This window comes from Hyla sarda, chromosome 2 (genome assembly GCF_029499605.1).
Source record: "Hyla sarda isolate aHylSar1 chromosome 2, aHylSar1.hap1, whole genome shotgun sequence".
Lineage (NCBI taxonomy): Eukaryota > Metazoa > Chordata > Amphibia > Anura > Hylidae > Hyla > Hyla sarda.
Genome location: NC_079190.1, coordinates 235396381 through 235422558, shown reverse-complemented (window position 1 = coordinate 235422558; position 26178 = coordinate 235396381). Strand labels below are relative to the sequence as shown.

Sequence of the window (26178 nt, the reverse complement as noted above, 5' to 3'; positions counted from 1 at the left end):
ACCTCGGCTCTTAAAAAAAAAATTATAATTATAATTGTGAGTCAAGCCCATTTGTCCAACATTAATTCAGGAGAGTGAAAGCTAGATGTATATATGCATGTATAACTGTGAAGGTGGAACCAACGTTACGTTAATGCCTATGAAATAGCATTATAAGTTTCTGTAGGTGTAGTATGTAGGTGTCTCAATCTCTTTGGGGGAAATTTATCAAAACCTGTGCAGAGGAAGAGTGGAGCAGATGCCCATAGCAACCAATCAGATCGCTTCTTTCATTTTTAAAGAGACCTGTGGAAAATGAAAGAAGCAATCTGATTGGTTTCTATGGGCAACGGGCAACTGCACCACTCTTCCTCTAGACAGATTTTGATAAATCTTCCCCTTTGTCTATATACTAAAAGTATATACTTAAAGGGAATATGTCACCCAGATTTTTTTACTGGTAAAAACTAGATACTGAAACGTGTTCTTTTGTTTGATTGAGATTTTTTATTTTTATTTTTATGTTTGCACATTATAATCTTGTCATCTTGCCTGAGCTGTTTAAACTAGGGATCGACCAATATCGATTTTTTTAGGGCTGATACCGATAATCTGTGACCTTTCAGGCCGATAGCCGATAACTTATACCGATATTCCAGTATAAGTTATCGGCTATTGACCCCCACCCACTCGGCCCCGCAGAAGCCACTGCAGATCAATGATTTAAAGCGGGCACTTTAAATCAATGAACTGCAGTGGCTTTTGCAGGGCCAGAGACCGCCACCGCCCGCTCCTCTCCCCCTGCCTGTCCTGGGGTCCTCCCTAGTCCAACCACCACCGCTGCCCTATTGCCTCCCCCATCCCCGGTTTTATAATTACCTGTTCCCGGGGTCCGTGCTACTTCTGGCTCCGGCGGCGTCCTGAGCTGTCACTGTGCGCACTGACGGTGACCAATTTTACTGTCGAAAATATCCCTCATTTTGTCACAAAATCAATGGGGAAATTAAAAAAAAAATTTGTGGGGCAAAATAAAAAATAAAAATTTTGCAACAATTACAACGATACTCACTTTACCACTTTAAAGTATTATTAGTATGCTTAGTATGTTTAAAATTGTCATCATCTAACATCTTAACACATTCTCTAGATTGCAAACACTAAACTAGAGCCCTGCGAGGGACTGTTTTTTTTTTATACTGGCTCCCGTCTGCTCCTGCTTCATTTCTGACCATTACCACCATTCTCTCCCACAAGGTATGCATTCCACTCTCGCCAGCTCCTGCAACATGTGTCCAATCCCGCCTGCTCCTGCAAACATTTAGCCACAGCTTTTAGAAATAGTCCCCCCTGTGCCATTTTATTACCCCAGTACCATTTCATTACCCCCTTGTGCAATTTCATCACCCCTTTGTGCAATTTCATCCCTTTCTTGTGCCATTTCATCACCCCCCTGTGAAATTTCAGAGGTTTGCGGGACTGTGCAGGATCCGTTGGCTGTGTGTCCTGTGATCACTTGATCCTGCCCACAAAACCTCATTACCGCCCATGCCCGCAAAGTTTTTTATTGTTTGTGGGAGCACTGATCATTGCTAATAATGCTGAACTTGTATTGGATGCTTAGGCTGCCTGCAGTTGGAGTAACAATCAGATGGAAGGAAGCAGGGAAAGTGACATTCGTCTGTGCTCTAAGCTGATCAGGACTCAGCAATTTTGTTGCGGTGGTCCCAATCAGCTACCCTAAAGGACCTTAATTTTTTGCACTTAGACACCACAATCAACATTGACTTATTGGCGATTGCCAGCATTAGCCATGTGTCCTGCCTTGGGAAGTGCACTCAGCGTTTGAGAGTGCTTCATACGTCCTGTTCCCTCAAGGGGGTTAAAAGATTATTCCCATTTGGAAATATATGGCATATCTTATGGATAAATGTCTAATACATTTGGGTGCTCCCGGGACCTACACATATCTCAAGATCAAGGCAGCTGAGTTATGCAGTGTGCGTTATGGAAAAAAGCATAGCTAGTGGTATACATCAGGATACAGTACAGACCAAAAGTTTGGACCCATCTTCTCATTCAGAGTTTTCTTTATTTTCAAGACTATGAAAATTGTAGATTCACATTGAAGGCATTAAAACTATGAATTAACACATGTGGAATTATATACATAACCAAAAAGTGTGAAACAACTGAAAATATGTCATATTCTAGGTTCTTCAAAGTAGCCACCTTTTGTTTTGGAAAACGAAAGGCAACCGCACTCCCATATGATGCAGAAAATAAGGTCTTTATTCACACAAGAGGGAAGGTGGCGACGTTTCGGCTAGCTCACCTAGCCATTATCAAGCAATACAATGTGCAAACTTGTGAGTATATATGGCCACGCAGGGCCAGTCAATTAGTGACGTCATGTTACAAAAAATACAATAAAAACAGTACATCAAACATAATAAATAGTAATCAAAGTGCAATAAGTATATCCATAAGGCCTCCCATATCGGGACGCTAAAGTGTCATATAGTTAAAAACTATCTAAAACAGTATACAGATAAAAACAGTGTATAAGTGTCCATGTGCAGGTGCGTAATCTTAATTGTCTGGGCGGGGACTTTGATTACTGCTTTGCACACTCTTGGCATTCTCTTGTGGAGATTCAAGAAATAGTCACCTGAAATGGTTTCCACTTCACAGGTGTGCTGTGTGGAGGAGGAGGTGTGATGGTGTGGGGGTGCTTTGCTGGTGACAGTGTTGGGGATTTATTCAAAATTGAAGGCATATTGAACCAGCATGGCTACCACAGCATCTTGCAGCGGCATGCTATTCCATCCGGTTTGCGTTTAGTTGGACCATCATTTATTTTTCAACAGGACAATGACCCCAAACACACCTCCAGGCTGTGTAAGGGCTATTTGACCAAGAAGGAGAGTGATGGGGTGCTGCGCTAGATGACCTGGCCTCCACAGTCACAGGACCTGAACCCAATCGAGATGGTTTGGGGTGAGCTGGACCGCAGAGTGAAGGCAAAAAGGGCCAACAAGTGCTCAGCATCTCTGGGAACTCCTTCAACACTGTTGGAAGACCATTTCAGGTGACTACCTCTTGAAGCTCATCAAGAGAATGCCAAGAGTGTGCAAAGCAGTACTCAAAGTAAAAGCTGGCTAGAACCTAGAATATTACATATTTTCACACTTTTTTGTTAAGTATATAATTCCACATGTGTTAATTCATAGTTTTGATGCCTTCAGTGTGAATCTACAATTTTCATAGTCATGAAAATAAAGAATACTCTGAATGAGAAGGTGTGTCCTAACTTTTGGTCTGTACTGTACCTTCAAAAAGGTATTCTGGTATAAACTCTGGCATATCCTGGGCATAACTTTTAACAGACAAAACCTAGTTTGCTAGGGACTACATTTGGACTGTTTCACAAATGTATACATTTTGTTTGTAGGACACAAAACTGTAATCTGCTATGGCTTTTGTGTCCTGCAAACAAAACATTACAATACTTTTTTAAATATATCCAAATGTATAATGGTAATGAAGCCTCAAAACATGATGTGAATGGGGCCTATAAACATGAACTATATAAGGACAGCTATTTATAGATTAGTCATTTAAGGTAACTGTTGCAGTGACAAAGCCTGGAGGTGGCGGAAGCATGAGGAGACCATATAGTGGCTGAATGACACAGCCTGGAGGTGGGAGCATGATGAGGAGACCATATAGTGGCTGAATGACCCAGCCTGGAGGTGGGGAAGCATGAGGAGACCATATAGTTGCAGAATGAGACAGCCTGGAGGTGGTAGCAGCATGGGGAGAACATATGGTGGCAGAATGAGACAGCGTGGAGGTGGCATCAGCAGCATCAGGAGTCCTGAAAGTGACCCATCAGAGGGGCAGTGGGTGGCAATACCAGTACCCGGTGACGAAGGTGGGTAAAAAAAGTAAAACTTGGCATCAGATGTGTGGCATCAGGCTGGTGGCAGGATCAGAATAGTAGCTGAGGCAGGTAGGGAGAAAAAACAGTCTTTTTTGTAAAAATGTGGGTGTGCACAAGTAAGTAATGAGGATATGCATTACATAAAAAGTAACTTTTAATAATATTCTTCGGATAAAATATATGTACTCAAATTTTTTTTTAAATCAAACAAAAGGAAAGGTGTGCAATAAACACCATGTGCCACCTACACCACCAAGTATTGATGTGGTGGAAGGTGGAAGGGAACAACATATGGTTCATTGTAACCGGTGGGGGTAAAAACTTCCCCTGTAAGGCCCTTCTCTCGCATTATTAATTCCCTTCTTGGCAAGTGTTACTTGCCCTAAAAAGGGCTACCCACACAGGAAACTCTCCCTATTTCCACCTAAAAACCATGTGAAATGGCAGTGTTTGTAGGTGGAAATAGGGAGAGGTTCCTATGTAGGCCGCCTTTTTTTGGGGCGAGTAACACTTTCCAAGAAGGGAATTAATAATGCGAGAGTAGGGCCTTACAGGGGAAGTTTTTACCCCCACCGGTTACAATGAACCATACATTGTTCTCTTCCACCTTTTAGAGGTCAATGCATCACATCAATACTTGGTGGTGTAGGAGGCACATGGTGTTTTTTGCACACCTTTGCATATCCTCAATACTTACTTGTGGTCTGATGCAGAGAAATGTCTGTAACTGGGGAGCAGCACCTTAAATATATTGTGCACTATCCATATTTGTTAAGTGTTGGTGTGGCACCATGGTCAATCTACTCTGATAAAGGACATGTAAAGGACATGTATTGTCCCTGACTGCAATTACAGCTCCCCTTGTCGGCACTGCCGTGCACTTTGGTACACACCGACAGGCTCAAGGACTGGCCCACCTTCTGTTCCACAAAACTGTGCAGGGCTGGTACTGCCTTCTTCGCAAAGAAATTATGGCTTGGCATTCTCCACCTTGACTTGGCACAAGCCATCAGTTCTCTGAGAGGTGCAGAGTCCACCTCTCTGAAAAAGGAGGGACTACAGCACCAGCAACTTAGGCAGGAGCACATTCAGCTTCTGCACCGTTGGATGAGTGGACGCATACTGTTGTCTCTTGCACATGGCTTCGCCAATGGATTACTGGTGGAATGACTGACTCAAGGTAGGAGGAGCAGGAGCATCTGGAAAGACAGAAGATGGGTATGACACACAGCTCCCTTCAGCTGAGGTGGTGGCACCTTGGCTGGCTGAAACAGGGAGTGGCGTGCCACTGGGTGAGGCAGCAGGCTGGACCACCACATCAGAGCCACGGTTCTCCCAGGCCGCTTTATGGTGAGGCTGCATATGTTGATGCAGGACCGTGGTGCCAAAATTGACTGCTACTGATTGACTGCTACTGCCGCCAACTCCAGGAACCCCTGTTCCACTACCTCCCGGGAAGGTAGGCTGCCGCGAAGCAGGTGGTGTACCCCGGGCACGTTTGGCTCCAGACTTTCCACTTCTGCCACCATGCTGACTGCCAACCATGCTACTACCTTGCTGGCTCAGCTGTTGCCTCAGGGGCAACCTGCAACCCTCTTCTCCTGATGATGATGAACCCCCTTCTGCACCCGGCTCCCAAGTGCAATCGGCTTCATCATCATCGAGTTGTGTCTGCACGTCACTGATCTCCTTCTTAGGTTCCTCAACAGTGTCTGCTTCAGGAGCCTGAACGTTCGCAAAACCACCTCCCATGCCACTCTCCTCATCACTACTTGCCCGCCTAGCGGAGGAAGCGGCGGATGTCTCCTCCATTTCTTGGCTGGGCAGTAGCTGCTGACTGTCCTCTAGTAGATCATCCTCACTAAATAGTGGAGCTGAACCCACAGCATAAGATAGTTCTGTGGGGGAGGGAACAGAATAGGACAGAGGCAATGGGAGGACAGGGACTGCTCCTGGGCCATGCCAACTGAGGGTTGTGTCTGAGGAACCCACCGACTGTTGACTGGGGGTGTCAGATGTCACTTGTGATGAAGTGGATGACCGTGTTAACCAATCGATGACGGCAGATGGGATGCTGGTCGAGACACAACCGCTAGCTGATACCGGGAGCTCAGTCCTCTTGCGTATATGAGGGGAGTACAATACACTCCACTATGCTTAAAACAGTATTTGTCTACAACACCAGCAGGTGTGTACTTTTGGCTGGCCTTTCACAGTATTTAGGCCCTTAACCCCTTTAGGTACTCAGCCTTTTTTCACCTTATTTTGCAATTCTTACCACTGTCACTTTATGCATTAATAACTCTGGGATGCTTTTACCTTTTATTCTGATTCCGAGATTGTTTTTTCGTGACATATTCTACTTTAACATAGTGGTAAATTTTCGTCATTACTTGCATCCTTTCTTGGTGAAAAATCCCTAAATTTCATGAAAATTTTGAAAATTTTGCATTTTTCTAACTTTGAAACTCTCTGCTTGTAATGAAAATGCATATTCCAAATAAATTATATATTGATTCACAAATACAATATGTTTGCTTTATGTTGACATCATAAAGTTGGCATGTTTTTACTTTTTGAAGACATTAGAGAGCTTCAGATTATTCAAATTATAGCAGCAATTTTCAAAATTTTAATGAAAATTTCAAAATCTGAATTTTTCAGGGACCAGTTAAGTTTGAAGAGAATTTGAGGGGCCTTTCTGTGAGAAATACCCTATAAATGACCCCAATAAATAAACTACACCCCTCAAAGTATTCAAAAGGACATTCAGAAAGTATGTTAACCCTTTAGGTGTTTCACAAGAATAGCAGCAAAGTGGGGCAGAAAAATCTAAATCTGCATTTTTACACCCTTTTTTTTTTTTTCATTTTGTGGTATAAGGAGAAGAAGCCCCCAAAATTTGTAGCCCAATTCCTCTTGAGTATGGAAATACCTCATATGTTGACATAAAGTGCTCTGCGGGCTCACAACATGGCTCAAGAGGGAAAGAGCAACTGTGGGATTTTAGAAAACAAATTTAGCTGTCATGGTTTTTGGGGGCAATGTTGCATTTAGGAAGCCCCCATGGTGCCAGAACAGCAAAAAAAAAAAAACATGGCATACTATTTTGGAAACCACACCCCTTAAGGAAAGTAACAAGGGGTATAGTGAGCCTTAACACCTCACAGGTGTTTGACGACTTTGCGTTGAAGTTGGACGTGAAAATGGAAAATTTGATTTTTAACAATAAAATGATGGTGTTTCCCCAAATTCTTCTTTTTCACAAGGGGTAATAGGAGAAAATAGACACCAAAATTTAAAGCCCAGTTTCTCCCAATTAAGAAAACGCCCCATATGTGGAGGTTAAGTGCACTGCTGGCACACTACAATGCTCAGAAGACAAGGAGTAAAATTTGGCTTTTTGAAAGAGAATTTTGCTGAAATGGTTTTTGGGGGGGCATGTTGCATGGTGCCAGAACTGCAAAAAAAAAAAAAAAAACACAGGGAATACTATTTTGTAAACTACACCCCTCAAGGAACGTAACAAGGGGTATAGTGAGCCTTAACACCTCACAGGTGTTTGACGACTTTGCATTGAAGTTGGACGTGAAAATGAAAAATTAGATTTTTAACACTAAAATTATGGTGTTAGCCCATATTTTTCTTTTTCACAAGGGGTAATAGGAGAAAATGGACCCCAAAATTTGAAGCCCAATTTCTCACGATTAAGAAAATGTATGTGAACGTTAAGTGCTCTGCTGGCACACTACATGTCTCAGAACAGAAGGAGCGCCATTGGACTTTTGAAGAGAGAATTTTGCTGAAATTGAAGTCGGGGGCCATGTGCATTTACAAATCTCCCATGGTGCCAGAACAGCAGAAACCCCCCACATGTGATACCATTTTGGAAACTAGACCCCTCCAGGAACGTAACAAGGGTTACAGTGAGTACTTACACCTCACATGTTTTTTGAACAGTGGGCCGTAAAAGTGATTGGTATTAACCAAAATTTATTTAGTTTTACAAGTAGCAGGAGAAAGAAATCTCCACAAAATTTGTAGCCCGATTTCTCCAGAATAAGAAAATACCCCATATAAGGCGGTAAAGCACTATGTGGGTGCAAAACAGGGCTTAGGAGTGAGACAGCACCGATGAGATTTGAGGCCTGCAATGGTTGAGGTGCTGACATAAAATCTAAAAAAAAAAAAAAACTCTGGCAAGTGACCACAATTTTGAAACTACACCTCTCAAGGAAGGTAACAAGGGGTACAGTGAGTACTGACACCTCACAGGTTTTTTGAACAGTGGGCCATAAACTGAAAACACCTTTTTTACACTAAAATGGTGGGGTTACCCAATTTTTAACATTTTCACAAGGGGTAATGGGAGAAATTGTGTTACTCATTTTGGAGGACTTTTTCTCCTGACTATGGAAATACATCCACATATGGGGTAATGTGCTGGACGGGCGCACAACAAGGCTCAGAATTCATCATAGAGGTCTGTTTTCATTTGAGACCTATGGCATATCAGTAACTGACGGTTACATACATTCAGAGGGAAAAAAAATAAAACACCCACATGTGACACCATTACAGAAATTACCCACCCTGAGGAATGGGTATAGGGGTAAAGAGATCATTTTGAACACACTGGTGTTTCCTAAATTTATTTTCCAGAATGGATGATGGGTAGCTTTTGAAAATTGCAATTTTCAACCCATGCTCTCCTTCATCATTCTGTGAACAACTAACATGTGACTCTGAATTGTCGCCTGGAAATACGACAGAGTACATGAGCAAGAACTCTTGTCATTTGAGGCCGATGTTTCTTACGGACCTAACAGTTACATACATTCAGAGGAAAATACAAGAAAGGAACACCCACATGTGAGCCTATTACAAACAGTTCACCCCCTAGGGAAGGTGTATAGGGGTGAAGTGGAGATTTGGAACAGACGGGTGTTTCCTAAATTTATTTTCCAGGAATGGATGAAGTGTACTATGGGGGGGGAATAAAAATAGCAATTTTAGTACAGATATGCCAATTATATTCCCAGAATGATGACCCAGACTATAGCCAAAAGTAAAAATGATGCTCACCCCAAAACCTATGCTCTGAATCATCATTCTGGGAATGTGATCTGTGTGGCCATCCCTATTCTGTTACCTCAAATGCGCACCCCGCTCAGCTGGGGAAATAGAGAGCGCTGCGCATTTGAGGCAACTGCAAACCCCCATTGCTGTTGACTTTGTGTCCCATGACCTGTTTTTTGGGGGGAGAAAAAAATAGGTTTTTGGGTTGTTGTTTTTTTTTTTGGGGGGGGGGGGTTGGTTTTAAAATTTGGAAGACAATGTACTCTGGACTGGTACATTGGAAATTAAATTCTGGAATTAAAATCAGGGAAAAGGATTAAAATTTAGTGCTGCATGGAAGTGTGATACTCCCTGAAGCAATCCTTAAAGGGGTATTCCGCCCCTAGACATCTTATCCCCTATCCAAAGGATAGGGGATAAGATGTCAGATCGCTGAGGTCCCGCTGCTGGGGACCCCCGGGATCCCCGCTGCGGCACCGCGCTATCATTACAGCACAGAGCGAGTTCGCTCTGCACGTAATGATGGGCGGTACAGGGGCCGGAGCATCGTTACGTCACGGCTCCGCCCCTCGTGATGTCACGACCCGCCCCTTTCAATACAAGTCTATGGGAGGGGGCGTGGCGGTCGTCACGCCCCCTCCCATAGACTTGCATTAAGGGGACGGGCCGTGATGTCACGAGGGGCGGCGCCATGACGTCACGCTGCTCCGTCCCCCGTATCGCCCGTCATTACGCACAGAACGAACTCGCTCTGTGCTGTAATGAGAACGGGGTGCCGCAGCGGGGATCCCGGGGGTCCCCAGCAGCGGCACCGAGGCGATCTTACATCTTATCCCCTATCCTTTGGATAGGGGATAAGATGTCTAGGGGCGGAATACCCTTTTAATGCAGAGGCTTTTAAAATTTGGAAGACAATGTACTCTGGACTGGTACATTGGAAATTAAAATCTGGAATTAAAATCAGGGAAAAGGATTAAAATTTTGTGCTCCATGGCAGTGTGATACTCCCTGAAGCAATCTGGGGGTTTAATACGGGAATCTCGTCCCTCATACACCATAAACTTGCAAGTGCACCCTGAGGTACTCTCGCAAAGTTTATGCATCTTCACGCCATACTGTGCTCGCTTGGTTGGGATGTATTGCCAGAAGCTGAGTTTCCCCTTAAAGCTGATGAGAGACTCATTAATAGCGACCTCCCTTCCAGGGACATAGGCATCCCAAAATTTGGCCCCGAAGTGATTGATGACCAGCCTGATTTTATACAGGCGGTCATACGCTGGATCAGTTTGGGGGGGGGGGGGGGGGGGGGGGCATGCCACATTATCAACATAATGCAAACATTCCCGAAACATTCGAACCAGGGACGGGTCATGGCCATATTGTAGAGCGGTGTCTGGTAGAGGACGTCCCCACTCCAGTACTGCATGACCTTTGGCTTTTTAATTGGGCCCATATGCAGCACGAGGCCCCAAAAGGTCCTCATTTTGGCTGCACTGACTGGGAACCAGCCACCGGGCCTAGATAAAAAGGAGCCCAAGTTTGTGGTGACAAACTGTTGGGCATACAGGTTCGTCTGGTCAACCATCAGATTGACAAAGTCGTCACTGAAAAAAAAAAAAAAACGACAATGTCAATTTTGATTCCTGAGTTACCAACAATCTCAGGAATCACGGGCTCATGGTCCGCTGGCTGAGTCCAGACAAGTTCGCACTTTACCAGGCACCAGTAAACTTGGCTGGGGGGCTTGACTAGTATGAGCACCAGGGGGACTCATACTAGCATGGGGCACAGGGTCAGGAGCAGAGGAGGTTTGCGGCCTTGCATGGCAGCGACTCCGCCACCTTGGTGTCTCATCATCAGAACTAGATCATGAGGAGGACAAAGAAATAAGGAAGCTGGGGTCTTCCTCGCTGTCTGTGGCGCTTTCAGTGTCGTGGCAAGTATGGCATATGCCTCCTCCGTTGAAAACTACCTGCGGGCCATTTCCCTACTCTAATGGGGATGTGTATGTGTGTGAGAAAAACTTTATTTGTGTATGTGCTGTGTGTGGTGCGAGACTACCTACCTAACCCGCCCTAACCCGCTCTAACCCAACTAGACCTACCCTAAAAGGAAGAAATATAAACTGAAAAGGGAAAAAAGGGGAAAACAAACTATAAAAAAAAGAAAAAAAAGACTGTGCAAACTAATTAGTGCTTGGTAACGGCAGGGAGCGCAGAAACCAGTGGGGGTTCCGGCCACTCAGTCCAGAACAGTGGCTGGTGGCACGTACAGACCCCTACACAAAATACCCGAAAAATAAAAAACACTTAACCCTGAAAAAATGCACCCGCCTGAACCCCCAAAAAAACGCTGATCAGTGATAATTCACTGACAGCAGTGGAAACCAGTACGCTTAAAACAGTATTTTTCTACAACACCAGTAGGTGTGTACTTACATAGTTACATAGTTACATAGTTAGTACGGTCGAAAAAAGACATATGTCCATCAAGTTCAACCAGGGAATTAAGGGGTAGGGGTGTGGCGCGATATTGGGGAAGGGATGGGATTTTATATTTCTTCATAAGCATTAATGTTATTTTGTTCCATAAATGTATCTAATCCTGTTTTAAAGCTGTTAATTGTTCCTACTGTGACCAGTTCCTGAGGTAGACCGTTCCATAAATTCACAGTCCTCACGGTAAAGAAGGCGTGTCGCCCCTTGAGACTAAACTTTTTCTTCTCCAGACGGAGGGAGTGTCCCCTCGTCCTTTGGGGGGGTTTAACCTGGAACAGTTTTTCTCCATATTTTTTGTATGGGCCATTAATATACTTATATACGTTTATCATATCCCCCCTTAAACGTCTCTTCTCAAGACTAAACAATTGTAACTCCTTTAATCGCTCCTCATAGCTAAGATGTTCCATGCCCCATATTAGTTTAGTCGCGCGTCTCTGCACCCTTTCCAACTCCGCAGTGTCCCTTTTATGGACAGGTGCCCAAAACTGAACAGCATATTCCAGGTGAGGCCGTACCAATGCTTTATAAAGGGGGAGTATTATGTCCCTGTCCCTTGAGTCCATGCCTCTTTTTATACATGACAATATCCTGCCGGCTTTGGAAGCAGCAGCCTGACATTGCATGCTATTCTGTAGTCTGTGATCTACAAGTACACCCAGATCCTTCTCTACCAGTGACTCTGCCAGTTTAATCCCCCCTAAGACATACGATGCATGCAGGTTATTAGTACCCAGATGCATAACTTTACATTTATCCACATTGAACCTCATTTGCCAAGTGGATGCCCAGACACTTAGTCTATCCAAGTCATCCTGTAACTTATGCACATCCTCTATAGACTGTACCGTGCTACAAAGCTTGGTGTCATCTGCAAAGATAGAAACAGAGCTGTTAATACCATCCTCTATATCATTGATAAATAAATTAAACAACAGCGGGCCCAGTACTGAACCTTGGGGTACACCACTAATTACCGGGGACCAATCAGAGTACGAATCATTGACCACCACTCTCTGGGTACGATCCATGAGCCAGTGTTCAATCCAGTTACAAACTAAAGTTTCCAAGCCCAAGGACCTTAACTTACCTGTCAGACGTCTGTGAGGGACAGTATCAAACGCTTTAGCAAAATCCAGAAACACTATATCCACAGCCATTCCTCTGTCAAGGCTTCTACTCACCTCTTCATAAAAGCAAATTAGATTGGTTTGACAACTTCTATCCTTAGTAAACCCATGCTGGCTATCACTTATAATACAATTATCCCCTATGTATTCCTGTATGTAATCCCTTATAAGTCCTTCAAACAATTTACCCACAATGCACGTTAAACTTACCGGTCTATAGTTTCCTGGGGAAGACCTAGAGCCCTTCTTGAAGATTGGCACCACATTCGCCTTGCGCCAGTCCCTTGGCACAATACCAGACACCATAGAATCTCTAAATATCATGAACAGGGGTACAGATATTACTGAACTTACCTCTCTAAGAACTCTTGGGTGTAGTCCATCCGGCCCTGGGGATTTGCTTACATTTATATCACTTAACTTACCTTTTACCATCTCTACATTAAGCCAGTTCAGTACATTACATGATGTGTTACCAGCACTGACCTGGCCAATGTCAGCTCCTTTTTCCCTAGTATATACAGAACTAAAGAACCCATTCAGTAGCTCCGCCTTCTCTTGATCGCCTGTGACAACCTCCCCATTATCATTATTAAGGGGTCCTACATGCTCTGTCCTTTTTTTTTTTGCATTTATATATCTAAAAAAATATTTAGGATTAGTTTTGCTTTCTTTGGCCACCTGTCTCTCATTTTGAATTTTTGCTGTTTTTATTACATTTTTACAGATTTTATTAAGCTCTTTGTACTGTTTAAATGTTATCGCTGACCCATCAGATTTGTATTTTTTGAAGGCAATTTTTTTGTTGTTTATTGCTCTTTTAACATCATGTGTCAGCCATGTAGGATTTAATTTTAATCATTTATATTTGTTCCCCTTTGGTATATATTTAGCTGTATAGTTATTTAGAGTTGATTTAAAGATGTCCCATTTACCTTCTGTATCAGTATTTGAGAACACTTCCCCCCAGTCTATGTCCTGTAGTGCAGCCCTCAGCCCAGGGAAGTTTGCCTTTTTAAAGTTATATGTTTTTGCCTTCCCCGCCTGTCTTTGTTTTCTACATTTTAAGTCAAAAGTAACTATATTGTGGTCGCTATTACCAAGGTTTTCCCGCACAGTTACATTACCAACCAGCTCTGCGTTGTTGGAAATGATCAGATCCAACAAGGCATCACTTCTTGTTGGGTCCTCCACAAACTGGCCCATAAAATTATCCTGCAATAAATTTAGGAATTGTCGCCCCTTTGTAGTTTTAGCCAACCCCGGACCCCAATCTATATCTGGATAGTTAAAATCTCCCATTATTACCACTGTACCTGCCCGGGTGGCCCTCTCTATTTGTTTATGAAGCCGAACATCTATCTCTTCAGTGATATTAGGGGGTCTGTAGATTACCCCAAATATTATTTTTTCAGTATTTCCCTCCTTTTGTAATTCTACCCACAGTGATTCCACCTCCTCAAAATCATCACACACTATGGCATCGTTCACACTGACTTTCATACCACTTCTTACATACAGACAGACTCCACCACCTTTTCTGTTCATTCTATCCTTGCGAAACAATGTAAACCCCTGCAGATTGACAGCCCAGTCATGCGAGGAGTCCAGCCATGTCTCAGTGACCCCAACTATATCAATATGTTCCTCCAGTATAAAGGCCTCAAGCTCCCCCATTTTATTTGCTAGGCTTCTGGCATTTGTGAACATACACTTTACATTTCCATCCTTTATGTTATTGGGGTTAATGGGATTCAAGGGTGTAAGTTTTATTTTCCTATGAAGCCTGTTCCTATTAACTATTCTAACCCCTCCCTCCGGTCCACCCCCAGGTACATTTATAATTCCCACCTCTCTATCTACACTATCTTCCCCCTCTTTGCTGTAGGTTCCCTCCCCCCAAGTCCCTAGTTTAAACACTCCTCCACCCTTCTAGCCATCTTCTCCCCAAGCAAAGCTGCACCCTCCCCATTGAGGTGCAGCCCGTCCCTACGGTAGAGCCGGTAACCGACAGCGAAGTCAGCCCAGTTCTCCATGAACCCAAACCCTTCCTTCCTACACCAGCTTCTGAGCCACTTGTTTACCTCCCTGATCTCCCGCTGCCTCTCTGGTGTGGCTCGTGGTACTGGTAGTATTTCAGAAAATACTACCTTGGAGGTCCTTGCCTTAAGCTTGCGGCCTAAGTCCCTGAAATCATTTTTAAGGACACTCCACCTACCTCTTACTTTGTCATTGGTGCCAATATGTACCATGACTGCTGGGTCCTCTCCAGCCCCGCCCAGCAACCTGTCAACCCGATCCGCGATGTGCCGAACTCGTGCGCCAGGCAGACAACACACTGTTCGGCGATCCCGGTCTTTGTGACAGATTGCCCTGTCTGTCCCCCTAATAATTGAGTCCCCCACCACTAGTACCTGTCTGGCCTGCCCTGTACTCCTCCCTCCCTCCTTACTGGAGCAGACACCCCCCTGGCGGTCAGAGGCGGTATCCTGCTGCAGTTCTGCTAGCTCTGGAATGGCATCCCCCTCATCTGCCAAGCGGGCAAACTTGTTGGGGTGTGCCAGTTCAGGACTAGCCTCCCTGATACTTTTTCCCCTACCCCTCTTTCTAACTGTAACCCAGCTAACTGCCTGACTGTCCTGCAACTCCGTCCCACTGTCCTCCCCCACCTCTATTCCCGAGAGTGCCTGCTCAGTGAGCACGAGACTCCTCTCCATGTTGTTAATGCTTCTCATTGTTGCCAGTCGCCCCTCTAGATCCAGGATCTGGGCTTCCAAACGGACAACTAGCACACATCTCGCACAACAATATGCACCCTCAAACTGTTGTTCAAGGATTGCATACATTGAACAGGATGTACATTGGACTGCATTTTCCAACATGGAGGCCATCTAGTTATGGGGATTTCACAAATGTATAGGAAAAAACAGACAGTCAAAATGACACTTAAAATTTTTTGTAGACCTTGTGGGTTCAGAAATTAACACTCACAGCGATCTCAACCTCCTGCTTTCAAACTCCTGTTTTTGTAACTCCTCTTTCACGCCCCCTCTTACACAGCAACACTCAGAAGAGCAAGCTCTCAATAAGAGTCCCAAGCTAAGATTTATACACCTGTGCCCAATCTACTCCTCCTCCCCCTAGAGGTGGAACAGAGAAAAAAAAAAAAAAAAAATGAAAAAGGGTGTTTAAACTCTAACAGTTATCCCACTATGTGCAAAAGAGAAAAACTTACCCAAAATATGAATGTAGACTATAGGCAGTCGCACCCACTCCACAGATTCACTCCGCACAACAGATAATCACAGTTTTTGTAACTCCTCTTTCACGCCCCCTCTTACACAGCAACACTCAGAAGAGCAAGCTCTCAATAAGAGTCCCAAGCTAAGATTTATACACCTGTGCCCAATCTACTCCTCCTCCCCCTAGAGGTGGAACAGAGAAAAAAAAAAAAAAAAAATGAAAAAGGGTGTTTAAACTCTAACAGTTATCCCACTATGTGCAAAAGAGAAAAACTTACCCAAAATATGAATGTAGACTATAGGCAGTCGCACCCACTCCACAGATTCACTCCGCACAACAGATAATCACAGTTTTTGTAACTCCTCTTTCACGCCCCCTCTTACACAGCAACACTCAGAAGAGCAAGCTGGCCTTTCACAGTATGTAGGCCCTTAAGACTTTAACAGGAACACAATGGAACACCACTTGTGTACGCACAGGTTACACTTAATAGAGGACAATACGCTTTTAGTGCTCTGCTCACCCTAACTGGCTGGCTACTATTAGCTTTTCAGTTGTTATACACACCAGTGCTGCAGCACACAGTCGCTGTGTACTATACCCAAAATTGCACTCTCTCTCTCAATCTCACTCCCATCCCCACCTAGGCTGGATTTGGGCTTGAGGTGAATCGCTGCTGTAAAAAAGATTTTCTGTGCAACCCACTGCTCTCTGTCCCTCTCTGTAATAGAACACTGATGTGACTGGGAGGTGAATCGCTGCTGTAAAAATGCTTTTCTGTGCAACATACACTGCTGTCTGTCCCTCTCTCTGTAATAGAATGCTGATGTGACTGGCCGCAAGATGGCTGCCAATTACATAGGGCTGTGAAATCACAAGGGTGGCTGGCTGCTGATAGGCTGCATGCTGCATGTGATTCAGGATCATCCTGCCTACCAGCCTTCCCGCCTTGCCTTCCAGCCTTCCCAGGATTCCTTGCCCCATGTCCTCACATGTGGATCTGCCATTATAGATGCCCAGCCTCTGGAGCCTGGACCGCACTAAATGCGATATTCGCATTCTTTCCAAATCAAATTTTTCCTGAAATTCGTAACGAATTCGGATTCGTCAGATTCGATTCCCTTATGCCTAACACCAAGTACTGAATGAATGGTTTGAAGATAAGATAGAGTTCTTACTTTTGGGTTTAAAGTCACATTCCTTGGAAAAATATGCTCTAGATGAGTAAACAGCTCCACATCCTCTGTCTTCAGGGTAGCCATGACTCGTTCAGCCATTGCAAAAATTTCCAGCCATGAAGGGAAGATATTCTTAATCAGAAGATGTAGATACATAAATAATTCATATGGATGCTCAGCTGAAAAAAATATATTTCTTTTACAATCTAGATATAAACCCTGGGGAAACAGTCAATTAGACATGCAAACAAGAGAAAAATAGAAAAATAATTGAGAAACAATAGATGCAGTAGATATAGAATTTAATTCACATAGAATATTTACGAGAAAACACTAAAATGATCACTGTTGCTTCAAATAACTTCTCTCCATTTCATTGCCTGTGTGATCTGTAACATATTTTAAAACAATTTTATTTACCAAAAAAGAAAAACTGCCATAACATTTTGGCCACTAGGTGTCTCACTTCCCTGCAAACTGCTGTCCACTGCCTGTTGTTACAGGAATTCTGTATCCTGCAGCAGATTGAACAAAATGGAACAGGTAGTGGGAGCAGGGCATTGCTACTTCTATTCAGGCGAGAGCAGGAAATGTGTGCATGCAAAAGCCTGTTTGCCTCTTGCCTTAACCAGAGGGTCCACACTTTGTCTGAAAGGTTAATCAAGGCTTTCCTCTTATCTCTAATGACCCATTAAGTTCTGGGCAACTATCCCTTGTTATCATCATCATCAGTTCACAGCATAGACCAGGGCTGCTTTTGTAATGTAATCTCTTCCATGCTGTAATCTTCTCTCTTTAGCTTGTCATCATCACCAGCAGCAGTAGCAACAGCAGTTTACATCTTAGACCAGGGTTGCTTTTGTATTGTAACCCATGACATGCTGTGATGCTGCTGCTATTATCCTTTCTGCTCACATAGGGGGGTATTTATCTAAGGATTTATGTGTTTTTTTTCGCGTAACTTTGGCACAGATCTTTGGTGCAATTTTGCGCCTTTAGTTTTTTTTTTAGCGCAAATCACCGCCAAGAAATTTTGCACATGGAAAACACACTTAGCACTGTCAGAAAATGTAAAGGCGTCAAAATACATAAAAAAAAAAATTTGTGAAAGCAGCGACGCCTCCAGGCTGCTCAATACTATCCTGTGACATAGCTGTCTCTGAGGAACCTTCACCCTCCGTTGAGCCAGCATTGAACATAGCCAGGGCTGGACTGGCATACCGGGATAGCGGGAATATTCCCGGTAGGCCGTTGCCCTGTGGGCCGGTAATGGCTGGAGCGCAGGCTGCCTGAGTCCCGACAAGTCACTGTGTCAGTCTATCTGCAGTGTCAGGACTTGTGTGCTCCGCAGCTGCAGCATCACACACAGATCCTGGGGCTCCTGACAGCTGATACAGTGAGCGGAGGTCCGGAGGACTGGGGGCTACAGAGTCTGTACTGGGAGCTGTACAGACAGGACACTCCCCTCTACTCTCTACCTCCTCACTGCTCCTGGCCCCTCCTCCTATCCCCACAGTGACTGCAGCTGCTCGGGGTAAGATCTACTATACTGGTGAGAGGAAAAGGGGACCTAATGTTATTACTATGTAAGGGAAAGGGTGGGAGTCCTGTTCTGTGGTGTGTGTGTGGGGATCTGGTAAGAGGGGGACCTTTGATGGGGGGGGGGCGCTGCAGAAGGGGACCTGTGATGGGGGGGGCTGCAAATGGGGGTGGGGGACCTGTGATGATAGGGGCTGTAAAGGGGGGAACTGTGATATGGGGGCTACAAAGGGGGGGGACCTGTGATGTGGGGGGCTGCCAAGGGGGGGACCTGAGATAGGGGATGTAAAGTGGAGACCTGTGATGTGAGGGGCTACAAAGGGGGGGACCTGTGATAGGGGCTTTAAAGGGGGGGACCTGTGATGTGGGGGGATACAAAGGGGGGGGACCTGTGATGTGGGGGGCTGCCAAGGGGGGGACCTGTGATGATAGGGGCTGTAAAGTGGAGACCTGTGATGTGAGGGGCTACAAAGGGGGGACCTGTGATAGGGGCTGTAAAGGGGGGGCCTTTGATGTGGGGGGCTACAAAGGAGGGAACCTGTGATGTGGTGGGCTGCCAAGGTGGGGACCTGTGATGATAGGGGCTGTAAAGTGGAGACCAGTGATGTGAGGGGCTACAAAGGGGGGGACCTGTGATAGGGGCTGTAAAGGGGGGGGGGACCTGTGATGATAGGGGATGTAAAGGGGGGACCTGTGATGTGAGGGGCTGCAAAGGGGGGACCTGTGATGTGGGGAGCTGCAAAGGGGGGACCTGTGATGTGGAGGGCTGCAAAGGGGGGACCTGTGATGATAGGGGCTGTAAAGTGGAGACCTGTGATGTGAGGGGCTACAAAGGGGGGGACCTGTGATAGGGGCTGTAAAGGGGGGGACCTGTGATGATAGGGGCTGTAAAGGGGGGGGGACCTGTGATGTGAGGGGCTGCAAAGGGGGGGACCTGTGATAGGGGCTGTAAAGGGGGGAACTGTGATGTTGGAGGGCTGCAAAGGGACTGTGATAGGGGCTGTAAAGGGGGGGGACCTGTGATGATAGGGGCTGTAAAGGTGGGACCTATGATGTGGGGGGCTGCAAAGGGGGGACCTGTGATGTGAGGGGCTGTAAAGGGGGGGACCTGTGATGATAGGGGCTGTAAAGGGGGGGGACTGTGATGTTGGAGGGCTGCAAAGGGGGGGACCTGTGGTGTGGGGGGCTGCCAAGGGGGGGGACCTGTGATAGGGGATGTAAAGTGGAGACCTGTGATGTGAGGGGCTACAAAGGGGGGGACCTGTGATAGGGGCTTTAAAGGGGGGGACCTGTGATGTGGGGGGATACAAAGGGGGGGACCTGTGATGTGGGGGGCTGCCAAGGGGGGGACCTGTGATGATAGGGGCTGTAAAGTGGAGACCTGTGATGTGAGGGGCTACAAAGGGGGGACCTGTGATAGGGGCAGTAAAGGGGGGGGCCTTTGATGTGGGGGGCTACAAAGGGGGGGACCTGTGATGTGGTGGGCTGCCAAGGTGGGGACCTGTGATGATAGGGGCTGTAAAGTGGAGACCAGTGATGTGAGGGGCTACAAAGGGGGGGACCTGTGATAGGGGCTGTAAAGGGGGGGGGACCTGTGATGATAGGGGATGTAAAGGAGGGACCTGTGATGTGAGGGGCTGCAAAGGGGGGACCTGTGATGTGGGGGGCTGCAAAGGGGGGACCTGTGATGTGGAGGGCTGCAAAGGGGGGACCTGTGATGATAGGGGCTGTAAAGTGGAGACCTGTGATGTGAGGGGCTACAAAGGGGGGGACCTGTGATAGGGGCTGTAAAGGGGGGGACCTGTGATGATAGGGGCTGTAAAGGGGGGGGGGGACCTGTGATGTGAGGGACTGCAAAGGGGGGGACCTGTGATAGGGGCTGTAAAGGGGGGAACTGTGATGTTGGAGGGCTGCAAAGGGACTGTGATAGGGGCTGTAAAGGGGGGGGGGACCTGTGATGATAGGGGCTGTAAAGGTGGGACCTATGATGTGGGGGGCTACAAAGGGGGGACCTGTGATGTGAGGGGCTGTAAAGGGGGGGACCTGTGATGATAGGGGCTGTAAAGGGGGGGGGACTGTGATGTTGGAGGGCTGCAAAGGGGGGGACCTGTGGTGTGGGGGGCTGCAAAGGGGGGACCTGTGATGTGGGGGGCTGCAAAGGGGGGACCTGTGAGGTGGGGGGCTGCAAAGGGGGGAACTGTGATGTGAGGGGCTGCAAAGGGGGGACCTGTGATGTGGGGGGCTGTAATGTTGGTGGGTGCTGGTGGAGAGGGGAGACCAGTTATGTGGGACCTGTGATATGGGGAGCTGGAAAGGGGATACCTGTAATGTTGGGGGCTGAAGAGGGGATGCCTTTGATGTAGGGGGCTGGAGACAGGGGGGACCTGTGATGTTGAGGGCTGGAGACGGGGGGGGACCTGTGATGTTGGGGGCTGGAGACGGGGGGGACCTGTGATGTAGGGGGCTGGAGACGGGGGGGACCTGTGATGTTGGATGCTGGAGACGGGGGGGGGGGGACCTGTGATGAGGGGGGGAACCTGTAATGTGGGGTAGGGGGTAGGTTATGGGAAGAGGAGACCTTACTACTTTGGTTCACTCTTTTTTTTTTTGCAATTTAAGTTGTTTATTCATTATTTTTAAATAACTATATTTTTTATATTTAACTACAGTTAAGGGGAACCTGTTATCAGTTTTATGTTGCCCAAACAGTAGGCAGCATAAAACTGGTGCAGGCAGCACGATTCCAGGACACTGTGAATTACACTAAGACACTCGGTCATTCAAAGTAATCTTAGTTTCTAAATGCCACCGGACCCGGTAATTAGTCCTTAGGGTAGGTGACGCATCTTTCCCTGTATCAGTGGTCTCCAAACTGGATCTCACGCTGCTGCTAAACTAAAACTCCCAGTAAAACGTCAACTCCCAGCATGCACAGAGCGTTGTTGGAACAGCTAACAGTCCACAGTTTGGAGATCTAGGGGAGATTTATCAAAGCCTGTGCAAAGGAAATGATTCCCAGTTGATTGGTGAGTGCTTCCAATAATTTTCTACTGTGAGACTGTTATGCTTACTGCTATAAACTATTGGGATTGAGTACCCCATCTGTATGCAGGAACCTGCAAAGTCGGGAAAAGATGTAGTGTTGGACTTTGTAGTGCTGAGCACTGTATCTTCCAGTGTCTCCCTATACACTGCTAGAGACAAGAGAGAGCTGTCAATCAAGCTGACTGGGCAGGGAGCAGCCGCCAGGACCCGCCCCTGTGACTATTTACCTGTATTCTTGTAGCATTTTCAAACTATGTCTCTGTGCAATTTGTGTCCTGGAATCGCAATGCCTGCAGCAGTGTTATGCTGCCCACGGTATTTTAACCCTATGCAATATCTACTACGGGAGGGGGAACAGTAAAAACAACTAAAACCCTTTCTAAAATTCCTTGCTTTCACACTGCCACTGAAATGACAGAATTCTGTTTCTGGTATCTGGCACTTTCGGTTAGGTGACGTGACATGGCCAGCCATCCAATCAGCGCCTGAGGCTGGACATTGCTTCGGCCCGTAATTGAATGAACAGCTGTGTGAGATCACATAACCTGACCTAGTAGTGCTGGACACTACTGGTGGTAGCTCAAGTGCAAAAAAGAGAGGGTTGCTTTTATTTATTTATTTTACTGTTTTTTCCAAGTGGATTTTACATAGAGTTAAAGGGGTACTCCAGCACTTAGACATGCCTGATCAAGGAGGTCCCGCCGCTGGGGATCCCCGTGATCTTGCACACCGCACCCCGTTAAAATCAGTCCCCGGAGCGTGTTCGCTACGGGTCTGATTACTGTCGATCATGGGGCCAGAGTGTTGTGACGTCAAGGCTCCGCCCCATGTGACATCACGCTCCGCCCCCTCAATGCAAGCCTATGGGAGGGTCACGCCCCATCCATAGGCTTGCATTGAGGGGCGGATGCGTGACATCACACATCGCCGGCCCCGTGGTCGCCGGTAATCAGACCTGGAGCGAACATGCTCCGGGGACTGATTTTAACTGGGGTGCTGCGTGCAAGATCACGGGGGTCCCCAGCGGCGGGACCCCCGAGATCAGGCATCTTATCCCCTATCCTTTGGATAGGGGATAAGATGTCTAAGCGCCGGAGTACCCCTTTAATACCACATTACTATCTTGTATGTTGAGGCTGCACCCCTTTGACTTCAGGGCGCAGCCACAACATAGTTCTCTTATAGAGGCATAGCAAATCAAGTGCCAGGCTTCCCTGTCCCTTCCCTGCAGCCAGTGACTGCTACAGCGACGCAATGCTGTGGGGCTGGTATGATAATTTTTCCAGGGCTGGTTTTTAGCCCCAGTCCAGCCCTGAACATGGCCACACAGGTTCAGGAAAGGTAAGCACTAAAGCAGTGGTCTCCAACCTGCGGACCTCCAAATGTTGCAAAACTACAAATCCCAGCATGCCCGGACAGCATGGGACAGTAACCAAAAAAATAAAAAAAAACTACTCAAGTTGAAAATAAAATCCATTTCGCATGGTGGCTATAAACCCCACAAAAGAAAATAACTCACGTCGCTTGCTGATATACTGCAGGAGGGACTCCGAAATGGCTGCTCTACAGGGTAAAATATGCAGTCCTCTGTGGCGGTAAGTTCTGTGTAAAAGGCGCTGTGAACAGCTGATTTCAACATTTGAGCCAAAATTACTAACAAAGTGCACCAAATGATAAATTTGGTGCATGTCCACGAAAACCAAAGTGAAAAAAAAGGGTAAAAAGAAACTGTCAACAGGCAAAATTGATAAATACCCCCCATAGTATCTTGCAAATGTAGTGCATCAATAACCCCACAATAAGCCATCTATAGTTGTGTACTGTATAAATCATAAACCAGTCCACAAAATAAAATAAAAAATAAAAAAAAGAATAGAAAAACTGAACTGAAACTGCATTGTGTGATTGCCAGGTCGGTGTATGGTGTTTTAATAGAACATCTTCAATTAATTTTTTCCTGCTAAGTAGCATGCACTGTGGTGGCCTTTTTGAGAGTTTTCCCCCAAAACATAAATTGTATCAAAGAACACTACTACCTGAATTAACTTATGCAGCATTTTTGATGAGAAAAGAAAAATGCTTGATTCCCACATGTTTTACTTTCTCTGTTTTTGGCATATCTATACAAAAACAAAAAAGTACTGCTCTGTATAAAGAATTTGTTTTGCAATACAGTTAGGATTATGTATAAGGTGAAAAACCACTAGATCATTCCTATTATGGTTTCTTTTTATGTGAAAGCATCAATAAAGCCAACAATCCATAGACACAATACAATTCGAATATTATTCGAATATTATAATAAACATAAGGACCTGGATACAAAAAATATTTGCAGAAAAATAATATGACAATATAACTGGTACTAATAAGGGGAAAAACTGTATATAACCTTGTACTGTACTTTCCATTGATTCTCATTTACCTGTAGTTGGAGTTTGTCTAAATGCCATTTGAAGCGGAAACAGCCGGTGGATTAGATAGGGCTCATATATACCATTATAAACATATAGAATGTTTAATGATCTGCTGGATTCCTTAATCCTGTCTTCATCTGATGCAAATGGATACATGGATGGAGTGTTTCCAAATTCCTGTCAGACACAAAGAGGTAAATTTATAAAAGACCTATAGATCATTCTTAAGTATAAACACAACAGTTTAAGAGGCTCCAAAGTTGTTAAGAGTCACATGCCTGGCAATTGTCGTGTGAAGTAGAGCTATTTTGAGGTGTGTGGTCCATGCAACAATTTTATCAAATACCAAGTGACATTTTGATAAATTTGTCACACGGATGTCAAAAAGACCACAACAAATGTGGGCTATACACATTTACAAATGATAGACCGCTATTGATAAATGTCCCCCAATGTCCCAGATATTCTCAATTAATTTCAAGTCTGGGGAATGTGAAGCTAAGTCAATGGTATCAATGCCTTCATCACCCATGATATTTGGCTGCATGAGACGGGGCATTACCCCACATCAGGAGAAACCTAGAACTCACTACACCAAAGTAAGGTCTGACAATGGCCCAGAGAATTTCATCCCAGGACCTACCAGCAGTCAGGATACAGTTGGCTATCACATAGGCATATGATATTCCAAGGATATCCATCCCCAGGCCGTCACTGACCTACCGTCAAACTAGGGCTGAAACAACTAAGCGATTAATCAGCAACTAATTGATTATGCAAATAGTCTTAACTATTTTCATAATCGATTAATCGATTGGTCAATTAGTTTGGTAAATCAATTGGTCAGCCAATTTTTAAAGTTCACATACACTTAGTGATTATCAGTATGTATATATATATATATATATATATATATATATGCAACTGTGGTCCTCGGCAGCCTGTTTAGTGAAGAGGGGGCCCAGCACACAAGATCTTCTGCTTCCTGCAGCTCCTTTCTGCAGCTATCGTGAGTCCTCCGTTGTCAGGCTCTGTGCTAAAGGCCAGACTTGCGATAGTTGCAGAGAGAATATGCATAAGAAGATCATGTGAGCTGCCCCCCACCCCCTTCACTAAAGAGGCTGCTGGGGGCACGTAGGAAGGACAACCAGGGAATGTGCTGCCCCTCCCATCTAAGAAATTACAAGGAAAAAAAAATTACAAGGAAAAAAATAAAGAAAATTACATTTAAAATAATTATTATACGTATTTAAATATAATAAAAAGCTGCTCCTCTCAGCCTCCGCAAAGCTCAGCATCTAGTCGACCCCCCACAAACTCTCTCATAACTCACAATGCATCCCTTACCAAAAACACACAGAAGACCTTCAGTCTGATCCCCTCACTCATTCACTCCCTCCCTAATCTAACTCACAAATGATGTTCTTATCCACTATGGTTATTTTTATCCGATTAGTCAATTAATCAAAACAATAATCTGCCAACTAATCGATTATGAAAATAATAGTTGCAGCCCCACGTCAAACCATTAATTCTTTTGTCAGTTTCAAGTTATTTCAAGGAGCATTGTGGGTTTTTCTGACTTTAAAGGAAGGGTACCAACAATTTTGTCCACGCATGAGTTTATATTATACACATAATTATTTGAACAGTATACCATAAGAGCAGGCTGAAGGCTATAAAGACATAACATAGGAAATATTCATATGTATACTGTTGCAAAAGTTTCTCTGTAGAATAGATCTGATGTTAGGTCAACATGAACATACTGTATAAGAATGGGCAGTGTTTTACCACTTACCTCCACAACAGCATTCTCAATAAGACCTGAAATTGGAGAGCGCGTGGCACTTCTTAGATTTAATTCAAAACATCTGTGTTCCAGTGTTCTTCCATATCGTCCCCTTGCTTCCTTTTCTATTATGCTGCACAAAATTATGAATATTATGTATGTATAAAGATATTTCAATTATTGAAAAACCATATTATAAAATGTTAGAATGACAATAGTTTTAGAATTTAGCAGGCTAAGGTGAAATAAAAAAAATATGTCTGCATCATATAGTAGAACCATTTAGAATGGCCCAGCAAAACACAAATATGTGCACCTGTATGCCGATAAAGTTG

The 26178-nt window shown here is 45.1% G+C and overlaps 1 protein-coding gene across 5 annotated transcripts in view; it reads right to left on the bottom strand.

Annotated features, from left to right (window-relative positions):
• LOC130355880 (uncharacterized) overlaps positions 1–26178 on the bottom strand; it is a 501680-nt gene that overhangs the window by 333081 nt on the left and 142421 nt on the right. For all 5 annotated transcript variants that reach the window (XM_056556685.1, XM_056556690.1, XM_056556686.1 and 2 more), the window contains exons 8-10: positions 25853–25976; positions 24060–24228; positions 17051–17229 (exon numbers count right to left, since the gene is read on the bottom strand). In XM_056556685.1, the coding sequence (XP_056412660.1) occupies positions 17051–17229; positions 24060–24228; positions 25853–25976 (472 nt within the window). The remainder of the gene's footprint in view (positions 1–17050; positions 17230–24059; positions 24229–25852; positions 25977–26178) is intronic.